General features: G+C 41.3%; 1 protein-coding gene across 15 annotated transcripts in view; it reads left to right on the top strand.

Moving 5' to 3' along the window:
- Positions 1–25,560, top strand: part of NRCAM (neuronal cell adhesion molecule) — a 273,058-nt gene that overhangs the window by 184,624 nt on the left and 62,874 nt on the right. For 7 of the 15 annotated variants that reach the window (XM_031454678.2, XM_064487700.1, XM_064487701.1 and 4 more), the window contains 8 exons: positions 5,728–5,928; positions 8,250–8,267; positions 11,106–11,211; positions 13,989–14,185; positions 15,920–16,042; positions 20,439–20,609; positions 21,100–21,156; positions 23,155–23,266. In XM_031454678.2, the coding sequence (XP_031310538.2) occupies positions 5,823–5,928; positions 8,250–8,267; positions 11,106–11,211; positions 13,989–14,185; positions 15,920–16,042; positions 20,439–20,609; positions 21,100–21,156; positions 23,155–23,266 (890 nt within the window). In that variant the 5' untranslated portion in view covers positions 5,728–5,822. Of the gene's footprint in view, positions 1–2,935; positions 3,030–5,727; positions 5,929–8,249; positions 8,268–11,105; positions 11,212–13,988; positions 14,186–15,919; positions 16,043–20,438; positions 20,610–21,099; positions 21,157–23,154; positions 23,267–25,560 lie in introns of those variants that run through there. The other 8 variants (XM_064487705.1, XM_064487702.1, XM_031454675.2 and 5 more) reach the window with 4 other exon arrangements.

Here is a 25,560-nt window from a genome sequence, read left to right as displayed (position 1 = left end):
AATCCTAAGTTCCCAATTTATCCCTCCCCCACTTTCCCCTTTGGTAAACGTAAGTTTGTTCTCTATGTCTGTGAGCGATTTTCTGTTTTGTAAAATATGTTCCTTTGTGTCATTTTTTTAGATTCCACATCTAAGTGATATCATATGTTATTTGTCTTTTCCTGTCTGACTTACTTCCCTTAGTATGATCCTCTCTAGGTCCATCCATGTTGCTGCAAATGGCATTATTTCATTCTTTTTTATGGCTGAGTAGTATTCCATTCCACAACTTCTTTATCCAGTCATCTGTTGATGGACACTAGGGTTGCTTCCATGTCTTGGCTGTGTAAATAGCGCTGCTGTGAACAGTGGGGTGGGTGTATCTTTTTGAATTAGCGTTTTCATCTTTTCCGGATATATGCCCAGGAGTGGGGTCGCTGGATCATGTGGTAACTTTGTTTTTATTTTTTTTAAAGAACCTCTGTAATGTTCTCCATAGTTATATTGCCTACTTTTAAAATTAACTTTCTAAAATACACCTGGTCTACATTGTCCTAACTTGTGTTTCCTTTAAAAGGCCAGGGCCAGCGAGTGGTACGGTTCCAGCTGGCACTGTTCACACGCCATCCAGTGTGCAGAGGCCCCTGCAGTTGTGCTATGGGTGACAGTAGGAAGATCTTTTATAGATGTTCAGAACCGTTAGCTCTTTTTTTTTTTTTTTTTTTTTTTGACGTCAGTGACTGAACTTGCTAATTCTGTTTGCTTATTGGCTAAATGCAAAATAAGAGGATATGAGAGAGAGGGAGATGCTAGGGGCTTCTTAAGGTGTGACAGACCACACAGGATGGCTGGGAGCTCCAGAACTTTTGAAGACCTGGGGCTCTAGGTCCGGCCCCCCGCCTACCATGTGTGTGTCCCTGGACAGAGGACTTCACCAGCCCGCATCTCAGACTCCTTGTCAGGAAACTGGGAGGTGAAATAGAGTTTACCTTTTGGAGTTATTGGCAAGATGAGATAAATTAACACTTGGGACCAACTCAGTGTGAATCCTGACTCATAGGAAGGTCTCAGTGAATAATGGCTGTCATAATTGGGTTTTTTTCTCATCTATTAAATGGGTATAATACTTGCTTTCTTATTTTCTGTGTTTTGTGTGTGTGTGTGTGTGTGTGTGTGTGAATACCAAGTAAGATAATCAGTTATGGTGCTCTGAGGAATGGAGATTTGAGCTGTTATCAAGATATATTCTATGACTTTATTATTTGGTTTAAAAACATGTGTTAATTGGCAACTGTGCATTTAGAACTATCCTAAGTTCCAGCCACCAGACTCCTTGTAGAAACTCTACTATGTTGCCATCCCTTTGGGCCAGGATGGAAATTAGGAACATGTTCCTTTGTTTCACAAAATCTGCCTTGTTATTACAACCTCTGTGGTCACACAATCCCAGACAGCTTGTTTCTAAGGCACGTTCATGGTGGTGTCATTGTATAGCTTTAAGTGTGACTTTATTAATGTGTTAATTACTCAAAGTCTTTGCCCATTTCTCTCTAACCTTCATTCCATACTGTCAGACTCAAAACCTGTGATTGAAAAGCATAAGCACAGGCTAGGGATGGGCGTTAATGTACTGAGTCCTTTCGGTAAATATTTAATAAAATATAAGAAGTAACCATCCTGAGCTGACTGCTGAAAAATGCCTTTCACAGTCAAGATGATGCCACTTCCAGTCCGTTATTCACTCAGCCAGCCACTCATCGATGGCTCACCAGAGCAGTAATAGTGCACCAAAGGGCATCCAGTCACACAAGCAACTTTGTTTATTGGCTGAGACGGTAGATCGTGTTACACTGTGCAGTCAGCATTGAACCACCCATACTGGGATGCTGAAAAGCACAAACAGGCCAGAATGAGATGGTAAGAATGCCCGGCCTCTCGGTTCTGGTAGAGAGCTGATAGATTTTGTTTGAATTAAAATAATTTCATCTTTCACTTGGGAGGAAAACAAAGATTTTATTTTCCTTCTAATGACAAGTCTTCTTAAGTAAGTAAGAGAGCTATGTTTTTTGGGCTTCATATGCATGAATCTTTTGTCCAGATTTTAGGTTTTTCTTTGAAAATATATGGTAAATAATGCAAGGCAACATTTGCTCTACGATTTAATATGAATTTTAGGCAAAAGAAGTAAGGGAACCTTGAATTGCATTTCTTTCCTAATGATGGAAAGTTTACTGAAGAAGGTTTTTTTTTTTCCTTCTGTTTCAGAGGTCACGTAAGTAATACATGAAAAGTTGCTTTGAATGGAGTTAAATGAAGTAAAATATTAAAGTGCTTTACTGTTTATCATTACTCTGGGTCATTTTAGCAATACATGTGGTTTTAAATGTCAGGATGATTTATATTCCGAAGATGAACCTAGCATCAGTCTCATCCAAGCGTACTTTCAAATGTCTGTGGCAGATATTTGTTAGCTGATCACAAGCTGTATTGTACTCACGTACTCTTTGGCCTCGACTAAACACGATGCTGCTATTTCAAATTGGGGTTTCATTCATTTGAATGTAACTGCGTGAACCACTTAGTTTTAGGTCACGATTCTCGTGTAAGAGAATGACCGTCAGTTTCTAAGGTAAATTACCAGGCCGGTGGGCTCCCAGCAGGGCAGGGCGCCGACATCAGTCCTAAGAGTGCAGAAGCAGTGGTTTTTCTTTGTGAGGCATGCAAAGCCCAGTACTCTCATGGAGAGAAAGCTCAGTCTTCTGCATTTGACATTCACTAGGACTGAGTGCTGAAGACCTAACGCTGTCCTTGGGCTTTGGGTCATTCACCTATGATGGCATTCGTAGGAGAGGTCAGTGATTTTCCATGGGCAGGATTTGGAGGATGGGCTGGGCAACTGCTTTGTCCTCCCCACACAGAACCTACACTGGAGATGATTTTGTGGCTATTGGTGCAAGTGAACTTACTGCTTCGGAAGAGAGAGACCACCTCTTCACTGACGGTGGTTCATAACCTCCTCTCGTTGTGAGGATTTACTCCTGTCTCTTTAAGTAAGTGCTGTCTCGATTTTTCTTAAGAATATTACTCTTTTCTTTATACAACACTGTGACTTAACATGCAGTGTTTTACTCCATGTATCTATTCTAAAGCAGGTAGAATGACAATTTCTTTTCTATGAAGTTGTCTAGCAGTTTTCTCTGTTTTGAAGGATGAATAATTAAGGCATCCAGACAAAATAAGTAATGAATGAAAACCTTACAACAGAAATTGTACGCTGTTGCCTAAGACCTCACGGGCATTACCGTTTATCAGTAGCTCTTCTGGAAAGTGTTTTAGTTCTCCAGCATCTATTCTGAGAGCTTGGCACTTACATTGAATAAACTCAGGCAGCTTAACACACGAAGCAGGCAGCTCTGCCGTTTGTTTTGTGTTTGGGTCTGCAGCTTTCTCTCAGTGTGTGTAGTATGTAACATCAACTTGTTTAGCTGTCCATTTCTGATTATTTTCCTTGAGGCTTATGTGTAAACTTAGAATTAGCGTTTCAGTGGAAAAAATCATGGGAGACCTAAGTAAATTTAAGTGATAGAGCTAAGCTTTGCCGGCACAGAAAGGCTGGTTTATATTTTTGGTTCGAAAGAGTTGGGTAAGCTTCTCTACCTGCCTCTCGGTGTTTAATGGTCCTGATTGTTTATGTATTGTAAAACAGAAAGACAGATTTCCTGGATCTTAAATGAAACCTACACAGCATGGATGTTTCATTCACAAAATAATACCTGTATATGTATAATGTCTATGTTTAGCATGTTAAGGTTTTTTTTTTTTGTATTTGTTTAGCAAGAAGTGTCCAATGTCAGTTATAATCAGGTTCAAGTCAGATTATAACTCAATTGCGAGTAAAACACATGTTTTCAGCATTGTTTCATTTTCCTTTTATACATTTAAGCTCGATTCCGCACACAGACGTGAAATGCCAACTAATTTGACCGCATTGACAAGAGAAACCAAGTAGTGTAAATATAAATGTAGCCTTAGGTAGGCTGTGGCCAGACTGCCTCTCTGAATACCTCAGAGTTCCCCTTTCCTCACTTCATTTTTTTTCTTGCATATATTTATTTACTCCCTACCATGTGCCAGGCACTGTGATCAGCTCCGGGCACGTGACGGGGAACAGCAAAGATGTGGTCCCTACCCTTCCGAAGCCTTCAGTTTAGTGGGAAAGATGGACACTTAAAAAATACAAAATTACAGAAATAACCAAAATCACACAAGCAATTCAGTAATTAAGCTGTGGGAACCACCCTCGTTTATATTAATAGCATCCCTCCTACGTGAGAGAGAGAGAATGCATGAGCGAGCAAGCCATCAGTCACTCACAGCTCTCTTCATTAATGGGAAGATGGGATTAAGTCTGTCAGTCCAGGTAGGAGTCTGATGTGGGGCAGGGTCTATGTTCTGTGTTTGTGTCATGTGCAAAGCACACTATATTAGGTCATAGGAGAGGAATACAAAGATGGGAAAGGCACAGTCTTTGCCTGAAGGCATAGAGGGGAGAGCATGCACAAAAAGGAAATGCGGCTCACTGCATCTGCCTATGTAATGTATGTGATGAATCAAACAAGGAATTTCAGGAATCTCAGAGGGTGGAATGACTTCCAGTTTGAGTGATCAGCTAATGTTTCCATTTTAAATGCTCTATAAACAAATATATTGGACGTTGATGAGGAAATACGGTGGAGAGGGCATTCCAGGTAAAAGGAATGAATTCAAATTCAAAGCATATTCAGAGCATATTGGGAAAATTCAAAGAATATTGAAGGATTGACCCAAGAAAGAAAAACAGAATCAGACAATCAAACAAACAAACAAGAATACCTATATGAAAATAGGAGGAAATAAATTTGGTAGGAAAAATTGAGGCCAGATTATAGAAGGTTTTTTATTACCTATTTAAGAATGTACTGAACTTAATTTGGTAAATCCTGTGTGGCTACTCCTAATATTTAACCAAAGAGCCTGTAGGAAAAATTAATCAGCACTGTTTCGGATGGCGACTGCAGTAGGAGAGCCTGGAACTCAGAGCCCAGGCATGTCTGTTGCCAGAAGCTAGGTGAGAGATGGAGGTGACTTGGTGGTGGCTCAGCTGGTATATTAGTGTTTGGGGTTTGAAGCAAATTTGCAACAATTCCCTGAACTTTCCCAGAGATCATCTCTAGAAAGGAAAATCCATTCGGCCTCCCCTCTTTTAAAGTCACACCTTTTAACTGATTTATAAGCCAAGTTTTCCTGATCTGTTAGGAACATGGTAGCCCCTGATATAAATGCAGATATTTAAAATGGGCAGGGGGCAGGTATAGCTCGAGTGGTAGAGTGTATGCTTAACATGCATGAGGTCCTGGGTTCAATCCCCAGTACCTCCTCTGAAAATAAGGAAATAAATACGCCTAATTATCCCCTCCCCCAAAAAAACCCTAAGTAAATCACTCTTCAAAAAAAATATTTAAAAATAAATAAATAAAATAAAATGGGAACCGTAAGGATAGCAGAGTGGAGAGATTTTGCCTGACATCACTGCAAATATTTCTGACCCAATTTTAGCTGACTTATGAATAAATGATGATTCCAGTCTTAAGAGTTAAATATTTTAGTCGAGTTCATGTATAATACAGAGCTGATTTTCGGTGCTGCAGACTTCCTCTCTTCATTTCATTTCTTTTAATACACTGTCATTCTTATTCTATCCTTTTGCAGTTTCCTGCATGAAAATTATTTAAACGTTGCACACAAATCTTTTGTGCAGGAAGAAAAAGAAATTCAGTTTGTGGGTCTCCCCAGGAGTTAAGCTCATGCTGCTGGAAATAATGCTGAAAAAGAAGCACTTACCTGCAGGCAGAGTGCCCCTGATTCTCTTCCTGTGCCAGATGATTAGTGCCCTGGAAGTACCTCTCGATCGTAAGTACCAATGTTTGAAAGCTATTAGGGCCAGGAGTCAGAACCTCCCTGGCCCTGGCCATCACTCTGGACTGTGTGGATGGAAGAGGTGCCATCACTCTGGACTGTGTGGATGGAAGAGGTATCTGTGTGATACAAAAAAGCTGATCAAAATTAATTTGGCTTTTGCTTTCAGCACCTGGTGTTTTTCAAGACTCACACCACAGAAATGGCCGATTGAACCAGTCAGACACCTTGCCCCTCCCTGTCATTATCTTTCTCTCCCTCAGGTGCTCCCTTGTGTACCCTGGGGGAGCTGACCTGAGATGCAGTGAATTGTGGGCAGCCCAGATCCTCCCCATAGACAACTTTCCACAGAAGTGGTCTGGCAAGACCATCCTATGAGTTGCTTTAAAATGATCACGGAGACCTCCGTGTTTATGCCCTCCCCTTTCTCCACCCTCCCTTCACAGGCTGAGAGGTCATCTTTTCTCTCTCAGCCACCCCAAGCCCCTGTGCGTCCCCAAACCACCCACAACCCGTTTCTCTTAATTCAGACAAGGCAAAATTCACTTTTGGATTTTGAGTCTTAAATACGAGTTTAGATCTAGGAAATGTATCTATCTACAGCCGAGGGAAAGGTCTTTGTTTGATAAAATGTGATCAAACACCGAGATGTCAATGTTGAGAATAAAACATGTCATCTACAAAAACGCCATTTACAGCAGAGCTAGTAACAGCTCCTCTAGGAACCCACCATTTCCTTAAGAGTTGAAGTACTGTATACGCTGCGCTCTCCCTGGGCTGAGTGGCCTGTTTGTAAGAAAAATAAATATAATGCTAGGTTCCAACTGTTCACTTGTCCTGCAGTGGAAAGCAGAATTTCCAATCTGGACAATTACTGTACTTCAGAATTGATTTGTTCTTTATCCCTAATCTGCAGGACCTCTTTAAATCCATTAGCTTCTTGAATAGAACATCTGTTGGGCAAGCTTTCCAAGGTTCCAGGAAGACAGCACTTTCCTGGGGCTATTCAATTGTTGGGAAGTCATTTTTTTGCCAAAGAGGTTGCAACTACCATTGGGAAGACATTAAGAAGAGATGCCCCATACTTTGTTGACTTCCTTTGCTGTGCATCTTCAGTCTCCAGTCTCTGCTAAAACGCAATCTTCTACTTCTTTTCAAAATACATTCATTCAGTGACCTTCATTTCAATTTTCAAAAAAGTAAAAAAGATACGATTGGTTAAGCCCACTGGAGTTGAAATGCCGAAATATTTGCCCTAATGGATATATATGAGCATTCGAGAGAAATGTTTTTGTTCTTTCTTGTGTTAAATACATTCCCCTTTAATCTGACTGCTCAGTCTAACAATCAGAGGGAAACAGTCACCTACGGCTAACTCAATTATCGCTGCTAATGGAGACAAGGCAGAACCAGTGATGAAAAGAAAGTCACGGACAACCCGGCGTTCCTGCATTAACCTTTGCGTGTAGTAATGGCAGACAGCGCAGCAGAATCATTTGAATTGCATGCTAATGTAATTTCCTCCCTGCCCCTGTTCCTTACACCCCTTCTCCATGAGCTGCTGCTTGGTGTGGGTGCTAGCATCCCCCGGGCGGCTAAGGAATTCTGAAGCAGAAATACGCTAGCAGTCTGCAAAGTGCAATTACTGATGCGGGGATTAACCGTAGAAATAGAAAAGCCTGAAATCACTTTTGGATGTGGCTTGGATGGAGCCCTGTCCCATTGTTGGGTATGATCACCACGTGCATAGTGATGTCTGGGATAATGGGATCAGACACCACACCGTGTGTGACAACTCAGATTAATTGTAGATTTCAGCTATTTTTCAAATTGAACATAATTACTTGTCTAGCACAGCATGTATGGGATGGAATTAGTCATTCCTATTCCTGGGAGATTTTTTTTTTTTTTTTTTTTTTGCCCACAGCCTTCCTTTTGTTCTCCCGTGTTTTGGGGGGATAGTTGCTTCCAGAATAAACTAAACCGTTAATGGGAGTTTCTTTCTCTTGCTACCTCGCAATCTCCACCTTTATTATAGTTGAGTTTTTAGATCAAATAAAATAGACAAGATGCCCCTCCCTTTTTTTGGTTTGTTTGTCTTAGGGTGGGGGAGAAATAGGTTTATTCACTTTAATGGAGGTAGTGGGGACTGAACCCAGGACCTTGTGCATGCTAAGTACGCGCTCTACCACTGAGCTCTACCCTCCCCCAACAAGATGCCCCTTTAACCTTCAGGGTTTTCATGTTCTTATCACTAACATCTGATTTTCTTTAATCCTCTGCCCACTCACCTGCTGATATTGATGGGGAAAAAGCAAAACTTCTTGAAGACTGTAAGTGTCTTTCATTACCAGGCAGTGTGAAAATTTGACCGTGTCTTGGTGTTTGAATGAATACTGTGAATTAAATACCCAATTTTATTTTTGTGACTAACATCTCTTTAAGCATGTGTGTTTACTGTGGCTTACCACTGCATTTAAATTCCAAGAAGCAAGTTTGATGTATTCCCTGCATGAATTCCAAAGACTCAGGTATTCCTGTTTTTCTGTTACCAATAGTCTGCTCGACTAACTTCTGAGCTTTATTCACATCTGATGTAACTCGATGAGAAAATTCACAGAATTTAAAGAGAAGAGAACGGCTCTCTGGTTCCAAATGCTATTAAATGCTTACAGGAGCAAAGAAGCAGGCAGGTGCCTCACCCAAGTCACTGCAACCCTTTCATACCTCTTCAGCCAGCAGGGCTGTGTAGACCAGTGTTCCTACGTGTCGTCAGTATAATGACCCAGAGAATTTGAATATTGTCTTGAAGTGTGCAGAAGAGAAATTAGTCTCCCCACTCACACCATTTCTGAGCAGCATGCTCTATTCAAACACTGCTTCCTCTTGACAGTTGGGCAACATCTACTTAAAGAATAGTTTTCAGGCATCTAAAAAGTCCTTAAATATCGGATCAACCAGGAAAATTGTATAAAATAGCCTCTTCCCCTTATTACTTCAAAGCCCTTGTTAGTTGCCAGATGACCTAAGCACTTTTCAAAGAAATCCATCTTGATGATAAACTCCTAGCAGTCATGAGTGGTGGCCAGGTCAGCTCTGTTGCAAACACGTGAATGGAAGTTCTGGGTCTGAAACCACCAGCCTTGCCCCTCTGTCACCCAGAGAAAAGCACAAGGAATTGGACTGAGTCACTCCTAATGAGTCACCCCTACCCACCACCTAAGCCCCCTTTTCCTGGGTGCAAAATTCCAAGCTTCTTTCCATTATCCCAAACTCTATACTCTTAGAGCCTAAAGGATCACTCAGAGGTGAAGCTGGTCTGAATAAAAATGATGATGATGATGATAATTTAAAGATAGCTAATATCATTGAACCATTATGGATTAAAAATTTTACACACATGATTTTAGTCAATCTTCCCTGCAACCCTAGGAGGTAGACACTACCTTTCAACCTTATTTGCCCTCTATGGAGACTAGGGCTTACAGAAGCTAAGAAACTTGCTGGATATCTCACAGCTGGTAAGAAATAGACTAGTTCTTAACCCCTAGACCAAACTGCTAACCAGCACCAGTAACTGGCTGGGCTAGAAGAATGAGGGCCCTGTGTTTAGAGGAAGAGCCTGGAAAGAACAGCTGGCTTAGCAGGAGGACAAGGAGGGGGTTGGATCTTGCAAAAGGGAGGGGACATTGCTATAGTGCAGTGTCCAGCAGTTAATAGGTGCACAATAAATGACGGCAATAATGAGCTTAGTTTTTGATCTACATTTTAGGTCTTATTTGGATGTTTAGTAAGAGATGTCTGGCAGACAGTAGCAGGACTGGAGACAAAGCAGGAGAACAGAACCACATTTGCAGATGTACAAAACCTTAAACATGGAAATGATACCTTTAGCCCTGGCAACAATTAACCCCATTAAAAAAAAAAAAAGACAAAAGCAGAGGGAAGTTTTTAAGCTTTGGGAAATATTTGCTTGGCAGGTGGAAGAGGTTTCACAAAGGAAGCACAGAGCATAGGTGGAGAGGAAAGGGATGATCCAGAAAATGAGAAACTTAAAGGAACCGGAGAAGTCTTTACCTCGTAAAGATGCCCTACGCATTGTGAGATGTTCAGCAGCATCCCCAGCCTCTGCCCACCAGGTGCCAGTACCACCCCACCCTGGTGGTGACAGCCAGACGTCCCCTGAGGGGCGGGGGCACATGGCCTCTGGTTGAGAACCACTGGACTATATAAATGGCTCTCCTTGGAGCCGTACTAGGCAGTGGCTTCTCCCAGGAGAGTTTGCCTCTCTTCTCTGCTGTGTGGCTTCCTAGTCAAGCCTTGCTGCCCTGAGCAACAAAAGAAGTCGAAATAGGGTGTGTCCAGTCCCATCCTGTTTTACACTCTGTGATTCCGATTTCTCAAGGAGGAGGACGTGGTCATCTTAGAGTAACTTGAAGGCTAGATGTCCAGATATCAGCTTGTTTCAGATTAAACTGTTCCAGGTCAGAATGATTTCTCCCCATGATTTGACAATAAATGATCAGATAGCACTTTGAAGAGTGAAATGATAATGTTATTTCCTGTAACAGAGAGCGTCCCAAATCAATTCATTTTCTAAATAGATGGTTTTATCTTTGTTCCTAGTAGCCACCTACCTCCTGGCTCTAATTAGACACGTGAGGTCTCTGATTTAACCATCTTTTTAACATTAGCTTCTCAAATATATTTATGTATTGTTTTACATATATTCATTTACATGAGCACAGGAATGAACTGTAAGTCAGTTACTCTTTCCTAAGAAAGGTACCACTTTACCTCATAACTTAAATTTCATTGAACGGCATCATTTGAACCAAAAGAATCAGAGGAATTTCTCATTGTTACATCAGAAAAGAAACTATCTTCATATTAAGCTTATGTTGGTAATTATTTCCCCAAACTTTTGGGTGGGGGGAATGCGCTTTGTGAGCACAGATAAAGTGACCAAAAAGGGAGTTTTGCCTTGACTTCAAAATTTACGAGCCTTTTAGCTAAAAATCTGCTCAGGTGTCTGCTGCCACAGTAGAAATTACTAAAAAATTTGGAGCGTATTTAGCCTAGGGTAAGTAATTTTGATATAGAAAAAAATGATTGCTATTATGATATTAAGCGAATTATTTCTTAACATTGTTCTTCTTTCTGCAATTAAGTGGTACAACCTCCAACCATTACTCAACAGTCTCCAAAAGATTACATTATTGACCCTCGGGAGAATATTGTAATCCAGTGTGAGGCCAAAGGAAAGCCTCCTCCAAGGTGGGTGTGCTTTCTGCTTGGTTGTAATATTGAAAATAAGCATTGATACTCACATGCAACTTAGTTTCAGGTCCTGCTTATCTCTAAAGTGTCATCTGTAGGTTCACTGTTTTGTCTCTAGCTTCTTTATTTTTTTAACGTTTGCTGAGCCCTGCTCTATTTTATTTTATTTTTTTGTAGGGGGAGGTAATTAGGTTTGTTTATTTAATTTTTTTTTTTTAATGGAGGTACTGGGGATTGAACCTAGGACCTCATGCATGCTAAGCATGCACTCTACCACTTGAGCTGTACCTTCCCTGCCTCTCGGCTTAATTAAATGCAATTTGTTCTTCTTAACCCAGTTGGTTGCATTTCGGTACTGATACCTTTGTGCAAAATGCTCAAAAATTGTGGGGAGATGTGGAAAGAGCCTTCTGATGGCCTTGTGACACTGGCAGATGCCTTCTCTCTGGGCCTCAGTTTCTTTATCTGTAAAATGAAGTTGAATTTGACATCTTCTAAGACCTCTCCTAGCTCTGTGGAAGTCTATAAAATAGTCCCAAGTGGGTTTCCAAACATGGCAGCGTTCAGTACTCAGGATTATCTGCATGCATCTTGACGTGAGTGCTGTACATAGCATTTTAGAGTTGGGAGAGACATTAGGCATTGTTGGGTTCAACCAGTATCTTTTATAGATGGGAAATGGATGCCCAATAATGCTGGGTAACCATCCAAGGTCCCACAGGTCATGAATGGATGCTCTGTAACCTGTCCAGTAATATATGGAAGTTTTGGACAGTTGGGTTATGATTAAGTTGCCGAAAGCAAGTTCGTGTACCCACTGCACCATGAGGCCAGACAATCTGAAACATCAGAGTTTGGAGCAGAGAAAGGTTTATTGCAGGGCCGAGCAAGGAGGACGGGATGGCTCACGCCCAAGAAAACCCTGAAATCCTCGAAGGGTTTCAGCAAAGCATATTTAAAGGTCATCAACTCGTGCACAGTTCTCTGATTGGTTGATGCCAAGGGAACAGGATGGTCAACACTATCAAGCCCTAGGCACCAGAAGGTCTGGGGGCTAGTGCTCCCAATCATCAGGTAGTTAATTTCTTCCCTTTGGTGGTGGTTTTCAGCATCTGAAAAACTCAGGAAATGTATATGAGATACTGTTACCTGGTTGCTTCAGAGGGGAGCTGCAGCAGAGGATGTGGGGGAGGTGTCTGACCCTGGAGGTCTGATCCCACTGGGTTACGATTATTGCAGTATAATGTGGATTTTTTTAAGTTTTAAAAAAAGGGAAGTTTTCTAAATATTTTATTTCTGAGTTTGTCTATTACCTGCCTTATTAATCTATCATAGACTGGCAACTGAGAAAAAAATTAATTGGTCCTAAACACCTAAGGGTATCAAAAACTTCCATCAAAAGTTGGCTTCAAAACAATCTGTTCTGCCAAATTACTAGACATCATCTAGCACTCAGGCCCTAATGTGATGTCCTTTGATGGAGTCCCCTTTAGTTGACCACTTACTCAAGACCTCCTGTAACTCCCTGTCAGGCGGGATTTCTCTGCCTCAGCTCTGTTGGTATTTGGGGCTGGATAATTTTTTGTTGAGGAGGCAGGAGCTCTGCTGTGCGTTGTGGGATATTCAGCAGCATCCCTGGCCTCTACCTGCTGTAAGCCAGCGGCACTCACCACCGCTGCCTCCACCCTAGCAGACGTGGCAACCCCTGCTCTAAGATTAAGCAGTGGGAAGGGAGATCCCAGAGGGCCTGGAAGATGTGCGGAACTTCAGAGATTCATGCTTTTGTGTGAGCGTGGCCATGGTTGATTTGTGACTAGTTATCAAGTATTTAATTACATGAGAACTGAGACTTTTATATATGGCTCTTTTAAGATAAATAAAATTGAGGAAGAGGACTTTTCAGTTGACGATTTGAAATACTTCCTAAGGAATTTACAAACACATCTCTGAGAGCTAAAAATTCTCATGATACATTTTACACAGAACTGCCACTTTTAATAACCAACATTGAAAACACCATTGAACTTATGTTTCTCCCCCTTCTCCCAGCCTACACTTTGCATTTTGGTAACTGGACACGGCCTGATCACTTTTTTTTTTAAATGTTCTATTTCTTTTTACTGTTCTAATCTGGGCATCTGATACTGGTCTAATTTCATATTACTAAGTGTCTTTCTTTTTTGAGACAGGAGGGTAATTAGGTTTACTGATTTATTTATTTTTAATTTTTTTTAATGGAGGTGCTGGGGATTGAACCCAGGACCTCATGCACGCTAAGCACATGCTCTACCACTGAGCTCCCTCCCCCTGTCCTGATCACTTTAAACGCACACACGTATTAGTCCTTGTGAGGGGCTTTCTGGTTACACTTCAGCCCAAATGACATTTCTATAGACAGGTTATCAATTCTACGAATCACGGAGTTTACAGGAAGAATGCTAATAAAACTCTAAGAGAGTGTGCCTTGGAAACCAACCTCCGGTATTTTCTTTGAAAAATGACAGGCAATTTGTGTGCATGATTTCTTTATTGAGTCCGATTTGTGTCGGTGTTACTGAGGACAGGTATCTTACAATATATGGCCAGCACCTTTCTAAGTTACGATTCAATGAAATATTTTAGGTACAGAGTTTATGGTGCTTTCACTGAATATTAAAATCTAGTCCAGCCTACGGTTTATTTAGAAACCCCCAAAACTGCTAGGAATGTGTTAAAGAGTAAATAATCTATTTTTCTGGACCGTTCACAAGCTTAATCCCTTCTGTGTTGGGCAGCTTCTCCTGGACCCGGAATGGGACTCATTTTGACATAGATAAAGACCCTCTTGTCACCATGAGGCCTGGCTCGGGAACCCTCACCATCAACATCATGAGCGAAGGGAAAGCGGAGCCCTATGAAGGAGTCTATCAGTGTACAGCCAGGAACGAACGCGGAGCCGCGATTTCCAACAACATTGTCGTCCGTCCATCCAGTAAGTCGGGCTTGGTCACCATCAGGACCCCTTTAAAAGTGTGGCTCCCACACTCGGCGTCTGTTACATCATCCAGATGCTGTTGTGAGAAAGCAATGGCACTCATTCCAATACTCTGGGTTTGTTTTACATGAAAATGATCGCTCCTTGCCACTTTATCCTGTGTTCCTCCGCCTAATGCTTTGCCGATCCAGTGTGTCTTTTGTGCAAGTCCAGGGTAAAACATCAGGGGGCGGAAAAGTGTTTCTCCCTTGAATCGATCTCCTTATTAATTTCTCATGTATCTTATCTGCAAGCTAACTTTGTACAGCCAGATGGAAGGAAATTCAGTATGAAATGGGTAATTGAGGTTTAAGTGTTATTTCTTTAAACTTTTTTAATTGAAGGATGGTTGATGTACAATATTCTAAAAAGTTACAGGTGTACAATATAGTGATTCACAAATTATAATGGTTATACTCCATTTATAGATACTATGATGTATTGGCTCTATTCCTCGTGTTGTACGATACATCCTTGTAGCTTTTTTTATACCTAATAGTTTGTACTTCTTAACTCCCTGCCCTATATTGCCCCTCCCGTTCTCCCTCCCCCCACCGGTAACCACTAGTTTGTTCTCTATAACTGTGGGTCTGCTTCTTTTTTGTTATATTCACTAGTTTGTTCTATTTTTTAGATTCCATATGTAAGTGCTATCATGTAGTCTTTTTCTTTGTACAAAGAGACTTATTTCACTTAGCATAATACCCTCCAAGTCCATCCATGTTACTGCAATAGGCAAAATGTCATTTTTTATGGCTGAATAGTTTTCCATTGCATATATATATGTACCACGTCTTCTTTATCCAGTCACCTGTTGATGGACGCTTAGGTTGCTTCTATACCTTGGCTATTGTAAATAGTGCTGCTATGAACATTAGGGTGCATGTGTTTTTTTAAACATTTTTATTTGAAAATTTCACTGGAAATAGAGAGGCCTCACTATCTTAATATTATTATGGTCCTTTTTGCAGTGGTCGGTATCCAGATCCTCTCAAAAGCCCAAGAGCATGTATTTAAAGAAGGGTGACCGTTTGCAGTACTGGTCATTTTTTTAAACTTTTTAGAATTATGTATATATTATGTGCTCATTATAGAATAAATCAATTATAAATGAAAAAATAAATTTTAAAATTACAAATCTTTTCATTCAAGGAGATTACTTTTCTTTCTGTTTTTATCTAGGCAGACGTGTATGTATGCATTTAAAACAAGCTCATTCTGAAGTACTATTTTATAACCTTTCTGACTTACCTATATATCATGTATATTTTTATATTAATTTTATAAACAAGTAGACTTGTTTATATATATACTTTATATATTTATATGTATAGTTTGTGTATAATACTGTGTGATATTCAAAAGTGTAGGTGTACAATTATTTGTTTAGCAAATCTTCATACATGTAAGTGTTTTTCATTCTTTTGCAAAGACTGTGCTTGTAGCAAAATTGTTATACATCTTATTAAGGATTTATTTAATATAAATTCTAGACATGGAACTGCTGACTCCAAATTTATACTATTAATGTCATTTTTTAACACTGTGTTTAAAACAAATTTTTGTTGTTATCTTAATGTAGGTAAATTCCAAGTTACCATGTCTCCAAAAGTTTGGTTTATCATTCTTTCTAGTACTCTTTTTATTTTCCAATGCAGAAATAACTTAGAAGAAATAATTTTATTTCATTAGGATCACCGTTGTGGACCAAAGAAAAACTTGAACCAATAATACTTCGAAATGGCCAGTCTTTGGTACTTCCCTGCAGACCTCCGCTTGGGTTACCACCACCTATAATATTCTGGATGGATAACTGTAAGTTTTGAAAATAGGAACTTTTTTTTTTAGGTTTTTTTTTTTTAATTTTAAAAATAGAAACTTTTCTTTCTTTAAGAGTCTTATGATTATTGGCTGTCCCAATCAGTGATTACCTCTTGTAACTCATAAGATGTTTATAAAATATTTTCAAGATGCTCAGGAATATAAATCACCTGCCATTTCATTCATTCAATCTGTTTTATTATTTTATTGAGCACCTCAGTACTTTGAGTACCAGGCACCTTGCTAAATAAACCAAACAAATGTCCTGCTCTCACTGAATTTATATTCTATACAGCGGGAAGAGCAGGGGGTAGAGAAGGAAGCAGACAATCAATGCGTTCAGAAAATGTGTCAGTTGGCCATGAGGGCTATGGAGAAAAATAAGCCGAGTTTTGAGCAGAAACTTAATGAAAGAGGCAGCAGGCCTTTCCGTATCTGTGTGGAAGGGGAAATCCTGCGCAACCCTGGAAGGCAGGAGCATCCCTGGTGGGTGTCAGAGCAGCGGAGAAGCCAGTGCGTGGCCAGACTGAGGGAGCCCAGGGAGAGAGTGAGCAAAAAGGCCAGGAAAGCCCAGGGCTCAGTGCGAAAGGCTCTGGTGTTCGCTCTGAATGAAGTAGGGGGATGTTGAAGGAGTGACTTCACCTGAAACAGAAGAGGTTGTAGCATCACTTCAGTCCATGTAGGGCGGCCAGTGCTGTGATCTGGGCAGGAGTTGATGGGGACTCAGACTCGGGCTGTGGCAGTTGAGTGGGTAAGGAACGGTCAGATTCCAGATCTCTTTTGAGGGTAGATCCTCCAGGATTTATTGGGGTCAGGGTGGGGATGGGAGGGAGGACTCAAAGGTAACCCCAAAGTCTAAGACTGAACAGCGGGTGAAGTGGAGTTGCCATTTCCTGGAAGAGCACACATCCACAGAGGAAAGGAAATCAGGTTGTTAGGTACGTGTTATGTCTTTTTCATTCAGTTTTTGGGGTGTTTTTTTATCCCCAACAATGGCCCGTATTTATTGGGCATTTACTGAGTGCCAGTCCCTTTGCTAAGACTTTACATGGGTGATCTCATCCATTTTTTTCAGCAGTCCTATGAGGCATTTCTGATTATTCTTCCCACTTTCTAGATGAGGAAACTGAGGCACAGAGAAATGAGGTCAGTCATTAGGCAGTTTAATGTTTGTCCACCCCATCCCTGTTCCCAGGAAATTGTTTGTGACTCTGCCTCTCCCATCCTTCCAAACCTCCTGTGCTAGTAGGTTAGCTTGTTACCTTGGAGGTTGATAGCATGTGGTTCTGCTTGGAGACTAGGAACCAGGGTTTTGGATGTGAGAGCCCCGGGAGACACTCTGGCAGAGATGCCCGGCAGGCGTCAGAGCTCCACACATCAGGAGATTCAGGGCTCTCGCCAGCAATGTAAGAGTGTTAGTGCAAGGGTGCTGCTTGGAGCCCGGGCTGGATGAGAGGACTGTGGGAGAGAGCACAGAGGGTGCAGAGCAGAGCCTGGGCACTGAGGTCGGGAGCCCTCCAGGGGTCAGAAACTTAGGGAGAAACCAGGAAAGCAGCTGAGGAGCAGTCAGCGCGGTAGGAAGAGAGGAAAGACAAGAGGGCATCCCCAGGACAAAGTGAAGGAGTGTCAAGAAGACAGAACATCAACTGTTTCAAATGCTGCTGAGAGATGGATGACTTCTGATCTGCCTGAGAAATGACTACTGAATTTAGCAACAAAGTGATCACCATTGACCTTGACAAAGAGTCATTTGGGTAAAATGGTGGGAAGGGTTGCAACATATTTGTAGGAAATGTATTCAATTCTCAGAGGCAGGATTTCCTCGCAATCACCAGCTGTTCACAGTACTAAAAGTAACATTGAGCGCTAACACTTAATTTCCATTTTTGACTCTTCTTAAATGAGCATGCCCAGAGAAAGTGCCACAAAGAAATGGAAAATAAATACAGAAATGAGTAAATGCGCCAAGATATTTTCCTTATTAGTGCATAACAGCTCTTACAGATTTTGAAAAACAGGTAACAAATCAAGTGTAAATGAGTGGTGTGTGTTGTTGAGAATAACACTTTCCACCTGTCCCTGCCGAAACGAGGCCCAGCGTTTGGTCCCCAGGTTCTTATTCAGAAATGATGACTTTTCCACTTACTAAAGAGACGTGTACATGTGATGTCTCAGAGTCATCTGAATATGTAACTAATTATTTTCCACATATTTCACTGCTGGCTATGTCATTTACATACATTTTAGGCTGTTGGCGAAGTATCTGGACCTTGCATGTGAACTTGCAACTGGAATATGAGAAAAAAATTCAGATCTGTAGAGTATTCTTCCGGCAAGATGATATTACCATGTTATTCCTACATTATCACGTTTTCCTATCTGCAGTCTTTTTTTTTCTAATACAATGCAAAGAGACTTATTACCGAAGGCAAGTTCATGTGCCCACTGCACCGTGAGGACAAAGAAACTGAAACATCAGAGTTTAGAGCAGAGAAAGGTTTATTGCAGGGCCGAGCAAGGAGGACAGGGCACCTCATGCCCAAGAAAACCCTGAACTCCTGGAAGGGTTTCAGCAAAGCATATTCAAAGGCCAGGTGAGGGAGGGGCATGAGGGGCCGCAGGGTACCTGATCAGCTCTTGCACCGTTCTCTGATTGGTTGATGTGGAGGTAACAGGGCAGTCAACACTGTCAAGCCCTAGGTTCCAGAAGATCTGGGGGCTACATGCTTTTGATCATCAGGTAGTTAATTTCTTCCCATTGGTGATGGTTTTAAGCATCTGGAAAACTCAGGAAATATATATGAGATACTATTATCTGGGTACTTAGAGGGGAGCTGCAGCAAAGGGTATGCAGTAGGGGTCTGTCCTGGGACCTGCTCAGTTATAGACTCAGTGGGCAAAGTGCTACCACCCTCATAAAATCCCATTCCCTTTCATTTGATCTCCCAACACCCATCAATAGTAAAACCCAGCAGGAGGAATGGAAGAGAAAAAAATGTGTGTACATCTCTAACTCTTTGTATTCGTTCAATAAATGGACCTTATTTTTCTGAGCTTTAAAAAAACAAAAACAAAAACAAACAGCCCTTCCCCTTTCAGCCTTTCATGGCTGAAAACCGTGAATTTACAACCTCCACTCAAACCCCAATCTTGACCAAGAACTTGGCTAACATGGTTACCCAGCATCCTTTCTAGCTCTGGCTCTTCATTTCCCTGTCTTATCCTGCCCAAGGGAGCTGCGGGCTTTTAACCATAATTTGGCATCTTGTGAAATGTTAGATGGGGTACCTGCTGCAGGGGGAGTGTCACTGCTTGTCTCAGGCTGGAGATGTCCTCCAGGAGACACACCACCTGGCCAGAGGCGGGTGGGAGGTGCGATTTTTTTCCTAGTTCTCTCACTTCTGGGCTGAAGAACTCTCCCCGTTAAGGCTGTGTGAACTGAATCAGAAGCTTCCTGAGGCATGCTAGCCAGCCAAGTGTGAGTTCACACACAGGCCAGTGATCCCACTCCCTGAGTCCTCCTTAGAAAACCTCTCCTCCATGCCTGAGGCTACAGCCCCTGGACCTGAGGGGAAGTGAACTGCTGAACTCGAAACTGGGAATTCAGAGCGCTGACAGTTATTCACTTAATTATGGGGCCTCTGTTAGCGCCCCAGTACAGTTTCAGTTTGACGACCAAAGACAAAGCAGATGATGGTCTCTGTAATCCTGGAACTGAACTCCTAGCGCGGGGAGACAGGCTGTAAGCCATGTCCATGACAGGTGAAACACACTGTGTTAGAAGCTGGTAAGTAACTCAGAAAAGGAAAAGTGGAGGAGGTGAGAGAGGCTGGGGCTGGGGGCCCTTTGAGGGGCACATCTGTACCATTAAATAGGGTCATCATTGCACCCTATTGTTAATTGCCTGTTTGCCGCCTGATTCTTCGGTTAGACTGTGAGCTCAGACGGGGCAGGGACCCTGGTCTTCCTGACACCTTGCACAGGGCCTGGCTCGTCACAGTTAGGTATCCCACTGTCTTTGGTATCGACCATGTATTTGGTGCAACCCAAGTTAGCATTCTTATAAGCTTCCTTAATGCTATTTCTAAGACATGTGTGTATCTGTGCTTAACAATTAGAGATTAACTTAAATATTATGAAAAGTACAACTCTAATCTCACCTCCAACCCCACTTCAGAGAAATTAGGGTCAGGCAAGTACAAATGGAGTTGTAATACATGTCTTTTTTTTTTTTTTAACAGTTATTTGCTTTTACTCAAAGAGCTTTATAGAAAACAAAACATTCAAGTGAAGTTCATAGAATTATTAGTAGATCCATTGATCTTGCTAGTTTGGAAAGTGGCCACTTTACGATGGAATGATCTAGCTCTCTCTCTCTGCCTTTCTCCAGCCTTTCAAAGACTTCCGCAAAGTGAGCGAGTTTCCCAGGGTCTGAATGGAGACCTTTATTTCTCCAACGTCCTCCCAGAGGATACCCGCGAAGACTACATCTGTTATGCCAGATTTAATCACACTCAAACCATACAGCAGAAACAGCCTATTTCTGTGAAGGTGATTTCAGGTAAGAGTTCAGCTGCCAGAAACTCTCTTGCAATGATATTTACAAATATGCACAAAGGTATTCATTACGGGTTCACTGATGAGGAAAGCAGCTGTGAATAGTCACTAGTGTTAGCATATATGTTACAAGGAGCATGCGTACCTTAAATACCGTATTTTACTTTTTTTGCTGTGATTACCATTACTGTTTCCACGATACTTTCTGGATCTCCTTGGTGTCCTGAGCATTTGCGCGTGCTCTGTGCTCCAAGATGCCTTTAATTGGCAGTCCTGCTGCGTTAGGTACGTGCTCACCTAGTCCTGGTTGGGGGTGGCTGAGTGAGGTAATCAGATAGTCGTGTACAATGTAAAGCACTGTTCATACTTGGTAGGGATGGCACTTGGTCAGCAGAGCTGTATGAGTTTGCTTTTGTTCCCCAGTACTTTTTTTTTTTTTTGGAATACCCTCTCCCCTCCTTTTTGCATTCTTCATAATATTCTGTTTATTTCAGTGGATGAATTGAATGACACTATAGCTGCTAACTTGAGTGACACTGAGTTTTATGGTGGTGAGTTACAGTGATTGTAACTGATGTTCCTCCCTCATTGTAGAGTTTAGTCCACTAACTTCACCTCCATGGCTGTTTAACCTTATTTCTTTATGAAATCCCTAGTTACGTGTTTAATGCCACTAGAATAAATGTATGTTTCCTGTGAAGTTCAGCTCTGAGCTTTCAAACATGTCACTAAAACACGTTCCATGTTGTATGTATGCTAATGAAAGTTCTTGTAACTGTTTCCATGTAAAGAACCATTCCGCAAGATTTGGAAAACAAATTCTCCATGTATGTTCAGAGTTATGTTTTTCATTTTATCATCTTGCTCGTAAACTTTTCTCATGAAGTAATAAGAATTGACAGGGTGCATTAACCTGCTAGAACACTAACCCATCAAAGTCTTAGTAACCTTAGGCAACTAACATTAAGTGGCTTTTGATAGCAAATCATCATATTTCCCATCTCTTCACATGACCTTACCAATGTCTTATAATTAGCTATTAGCAGTAGTATTTCTCTTAGTTTTGTTTGAATGCTAGAGTCCTTGTCTTCAGTGGAAGTAATCCTTTTAAAAATAGAGCATTTAACTTCATTATTCTAAAAAGAAAAGAATTTGATTTCCTTAAAAGAAATGTGGCTCTCAAGCATAGACTCAAACAAGGAAAACTGTGGGTTCTAGTTGGGGGGGGGTCCTCTTAATTATCTGTAAGGCAGAATTTCTTCTGTATTAATTTTTTACTCTTGAGAAATGAAGAAAACAATCATTAAGGTACTATCAGTGACCAGCGTAGACACACCACAACTCCTGCCTTACTTTTATTTTTTTTTTGTCTTACCTTATTTTATGTTAAAATACTCTTGAAAAATATGGGCTTCAGAATCATTCCCAAAGTGATTTTGGAGCAACAAGGTTTCCTCCACAATCTCTAAAATCTTAGGAAAGTTCTAATTTGTCTCAAGTAATACCATCTGTGGTATTCAGATTTTTCCTCTGAGAAATGAGAATCATTCACTTATTACCTTTTCATTCAGCTTTTATGAGCATCAGGTAGCTAGTTCACTAAAATGTTGAGAACTGTAAGGGGTAGGGGAGGGTATAGCTCAAGTGGTAGAGCACATGCTTAGCATGGTCAAGGTCTTGGGTTCAACCCCCAGTACCTCCGTTGAAAAAAATATTAAATAAATAAACCTAATTACCCCCCCCAAAAAAAAACTGTAAAGGGCTGTAGAACCTTATAAAGGTATGATTTCTACTCTAAGTTTTTCTGAGAAGATGAGGCCACATTTAGACAAGTTCTCTATAAATACAAAGTCAGCCTGAATAAATCTCACCGAGGTCTCTGACTTGAGCCCTCTTCATTTTTTCCTTTGAGGAAACCAATTTGTTTCTTTAACTCCACCCTTATTCTTAATTTATGTCGCACAATTTGCCAGTCCTCTGTCAGTCACTTTCTAAGTTTTGTTTTGTTTTGTTTTGCATAAACCTTGCAGTTTGGAGATCTTGTTACGTTAGACACCTGCCATGATTTATCTCCATGTTAATCAATGGACTTGACCACCATGTGGTCCGTAGTGAAAACCAAAACCCCTCCATAGTCATACCTTTCAGAAGAACCTAACAGCTTCCAGAAGATAGCTGTTTTCACTTTGACCTGAGCACTAATCTTAAGGACTGGATAGTTTGGTAACTTGATTTTCCTCTGTGCGTCTACATTCTGAAAATTTACCAACCCACTGGAAATTCATAAAAAACTAACCCAAATTAGGAAACTGTACAAAAGGAAAATAATCCTTATTATTAGTGCTCATACAACGAAAATTGCTTCTACTTCTGGCTAACTGAGTAAGTGATGACTGTTTGTAAGGCAGACAGTGTCTATGTGGAGTTGAGAACCAGTTTCACAATCAGTGTTAAATGGTTTTGAAAGGGATTAGATTTTTAGAGTGAATTGTGTTTCTCAATGTACATATTCATAACTTTGAATGCCATATTGATTTTCTTGTTTGCAGCTAAGTCACATAGAGAGAGGCCACCGACATTTTTAACTCCGGGAGGCAACACAAGTCGCAAAGAGGAGTTAAGAGGAAATGTCCTTTCTCTCGAGTGCATTGCAGAAGGGCTGTGAGTTAACACTTTCCACCGTGATGTCCATTTCTTATAAAACATAATAGGTTGATAGAGAGGCATTAATGTCATAGGAAGAGTCATTGTCTTATACTGACTCCATCAAGCATCAAGAAAAATTAGATAATTCCTTCCCAAATAGGCCCTATGAAATTTCACGTTACTAAAATATTTTGTGCATGTAACAGTGTTCCTTTTGAAGTAAGCCTCAGCAATCACCTTATGACTGCTCTGATTATAATTAATTATTTTGCTCCTGCCATGTAACCAGTTACCTCAAGATTTAGCGGCTTAAAACCAGTAGCTGTTTATCCCTGATCGTTTGTCTGCTGGGTGGTTGTGCTGTACTGGGCCAGACCCCACTGATTTTGGGGGAGCCTGCTTCTGCATTTGCTAGGTGGCTCCACACTGGGGTCACAGCTGCGGGTCTGCTGGCTGTGGGCAGAGCAGCGGGGCTCTTGTCCGTGAGTTTCTCACAACCTTCTGGCAATCCCTCCCTGGCCTATTCTCCTAACAGAAGCACACACTGCTCTGAGGGCCCAACCTCGGAACTGGCACCCTGCCCCTTCCCCTACTTCCTGTTGGCAAGTCACCAGGCCAGCCTCTTTGCAAATGTCTCATCTGGGCACACCCTTAACACGGGTGCCACCCCCAGAACCCACGTGCTTGTGACAGGAGTTTCAGGGAGACCTCGGCTCAGGTCCACGAGCACCTGTCCCGTTAGGCACACACACTAGGGCCAGCTTCTCTGTAGTTCCTTCACACGCCCAGCCCAGCACAGGTACTGTTGAGCTGCACGTTTGCTGAAAACATTGGCCGGGATCTCGGAAGCATGTTGTCATCTGTCCTGTCCTTGACCTGTGACTCCATGGTCTCACATTCCTTCCTAGAATTCCCAAAATCATCCCCCAGGAATAAATTTACCTCCAGAGACACAGGGAGGCCTCTGCTGGCCATGTCAGGAAATCACACTACACGCTGAGTTCATCAGCGCTATCAGTTCAGTTATTTTTATTCTATCAAACAAACAGAAACAATTCTACAATGACTCCTGCTCGCATGTCTAATGATAAGTACTCTGATCTTCCTGAGGGCCTGGGCCATTATTTTTAAATCTCTTTCTTCGCAACACACAAGTCAGTGATTTGTCCATGGAGTGCTCAGCAAATGTGTTGAATGGATTATTATTTTGTCCTCATGAAAACCTTCTGAAATCACCAGATCAGAGCAAGCACTGTTATCCCCATGAAGGCAACTGGGGACACTGAGCCCAAAAAGGTCAGGAATCTGAGATCAGAGAGCAAGTTGGGGATAGGGCTGGGATTTTGAAGCAGATCTTTGAACTCTGAGCCTATGTCTGGCTTGTCATCTGTCTCTCTATTTCTTGATTTAATAAGAAGCACAGGTGAGAAATGATGTGAGTAATACATGAGTTTGGCCTAATTCTATAAATTGGTGTAATGGAGGCAGGGTGTAGCTCAGTGGTAGAATGCATGCTTAGCATGCATAAGGTCCTGGGTTCAATCCCCAGTACCTCCATTAAAAAAAAAAAGTCTTTGGGCTTCTTTATTTTTGGGAGAGCTATGGGGGATTAGGTTTATGTATTTACTTAATTTTTTTTAATGGAGGTACTGGGGATTGAACCCAGGACCTTGTGCATGCTAAGCATGTGCTCTGCCACTAAGCTATACCCTCCCAACTATGGACTCCTTTAAAAAAAAATTGATGTGAGATTTTAAAATATTGCTACTAATGAAATTAAAGTAAAAGCACTGTTTTTCAAATCACTTCATTCACATCATCACATAGCCTGTTATAAGATAGGAAAGTTCTTCCATTTGATCTGGAAATGTGAGTAAAAGTTCATGGGCACATATGCATATATCAGCTCTTTCTCTAGCATTTTTAACTAGCTGATAAAAAATTGTAAGTCGATATCATTCATTTCATGGTAATTCCTTTGATTGACATAGTTCCTTTGTGCCAAATTTTCTATGAGGGCCTCACCGATCAGACTTGGAAGAAGTTAATTAGGTCCCTTCAGTAAAGCAGGTCTTGCTAGCATTCTCACTGGGCCACTGAAGTCTAAATTCACAGTGTCCCATAAATGAGGAAATTCTGCTTCTGTGAGAATGGTAACTTACAGTCTTAAACAGAAGGTTTCGAGCATTATTTCCCGAAGTGTGGTGCTAGTTAAAATGTCTCTATAGTCCTGATAATCTTTATATTTGTTACAAAGTCGCATGAAAATTCACCCTCAAAAGCACTTAGGTAAACTTCTTTTTCTGTAA

The sequence above is a fragment of the Camelus dromedarius genome, chromosome 7 (assembly GCF_036321535.1).
Source record: "Camelus dromedarius isolate mCamDro1 chromosome 7, mCamDro1.pat, whole genome shotgun sequence".
NCBI lineage: Eukaryota > Metazoa > Chordata > Mammalia > Artiodactyla > Camelidae > Camelus > Camelus dromedarius.
This window is presented reverse-complemented; position numbering and strand designations above follow the sequence as displayed.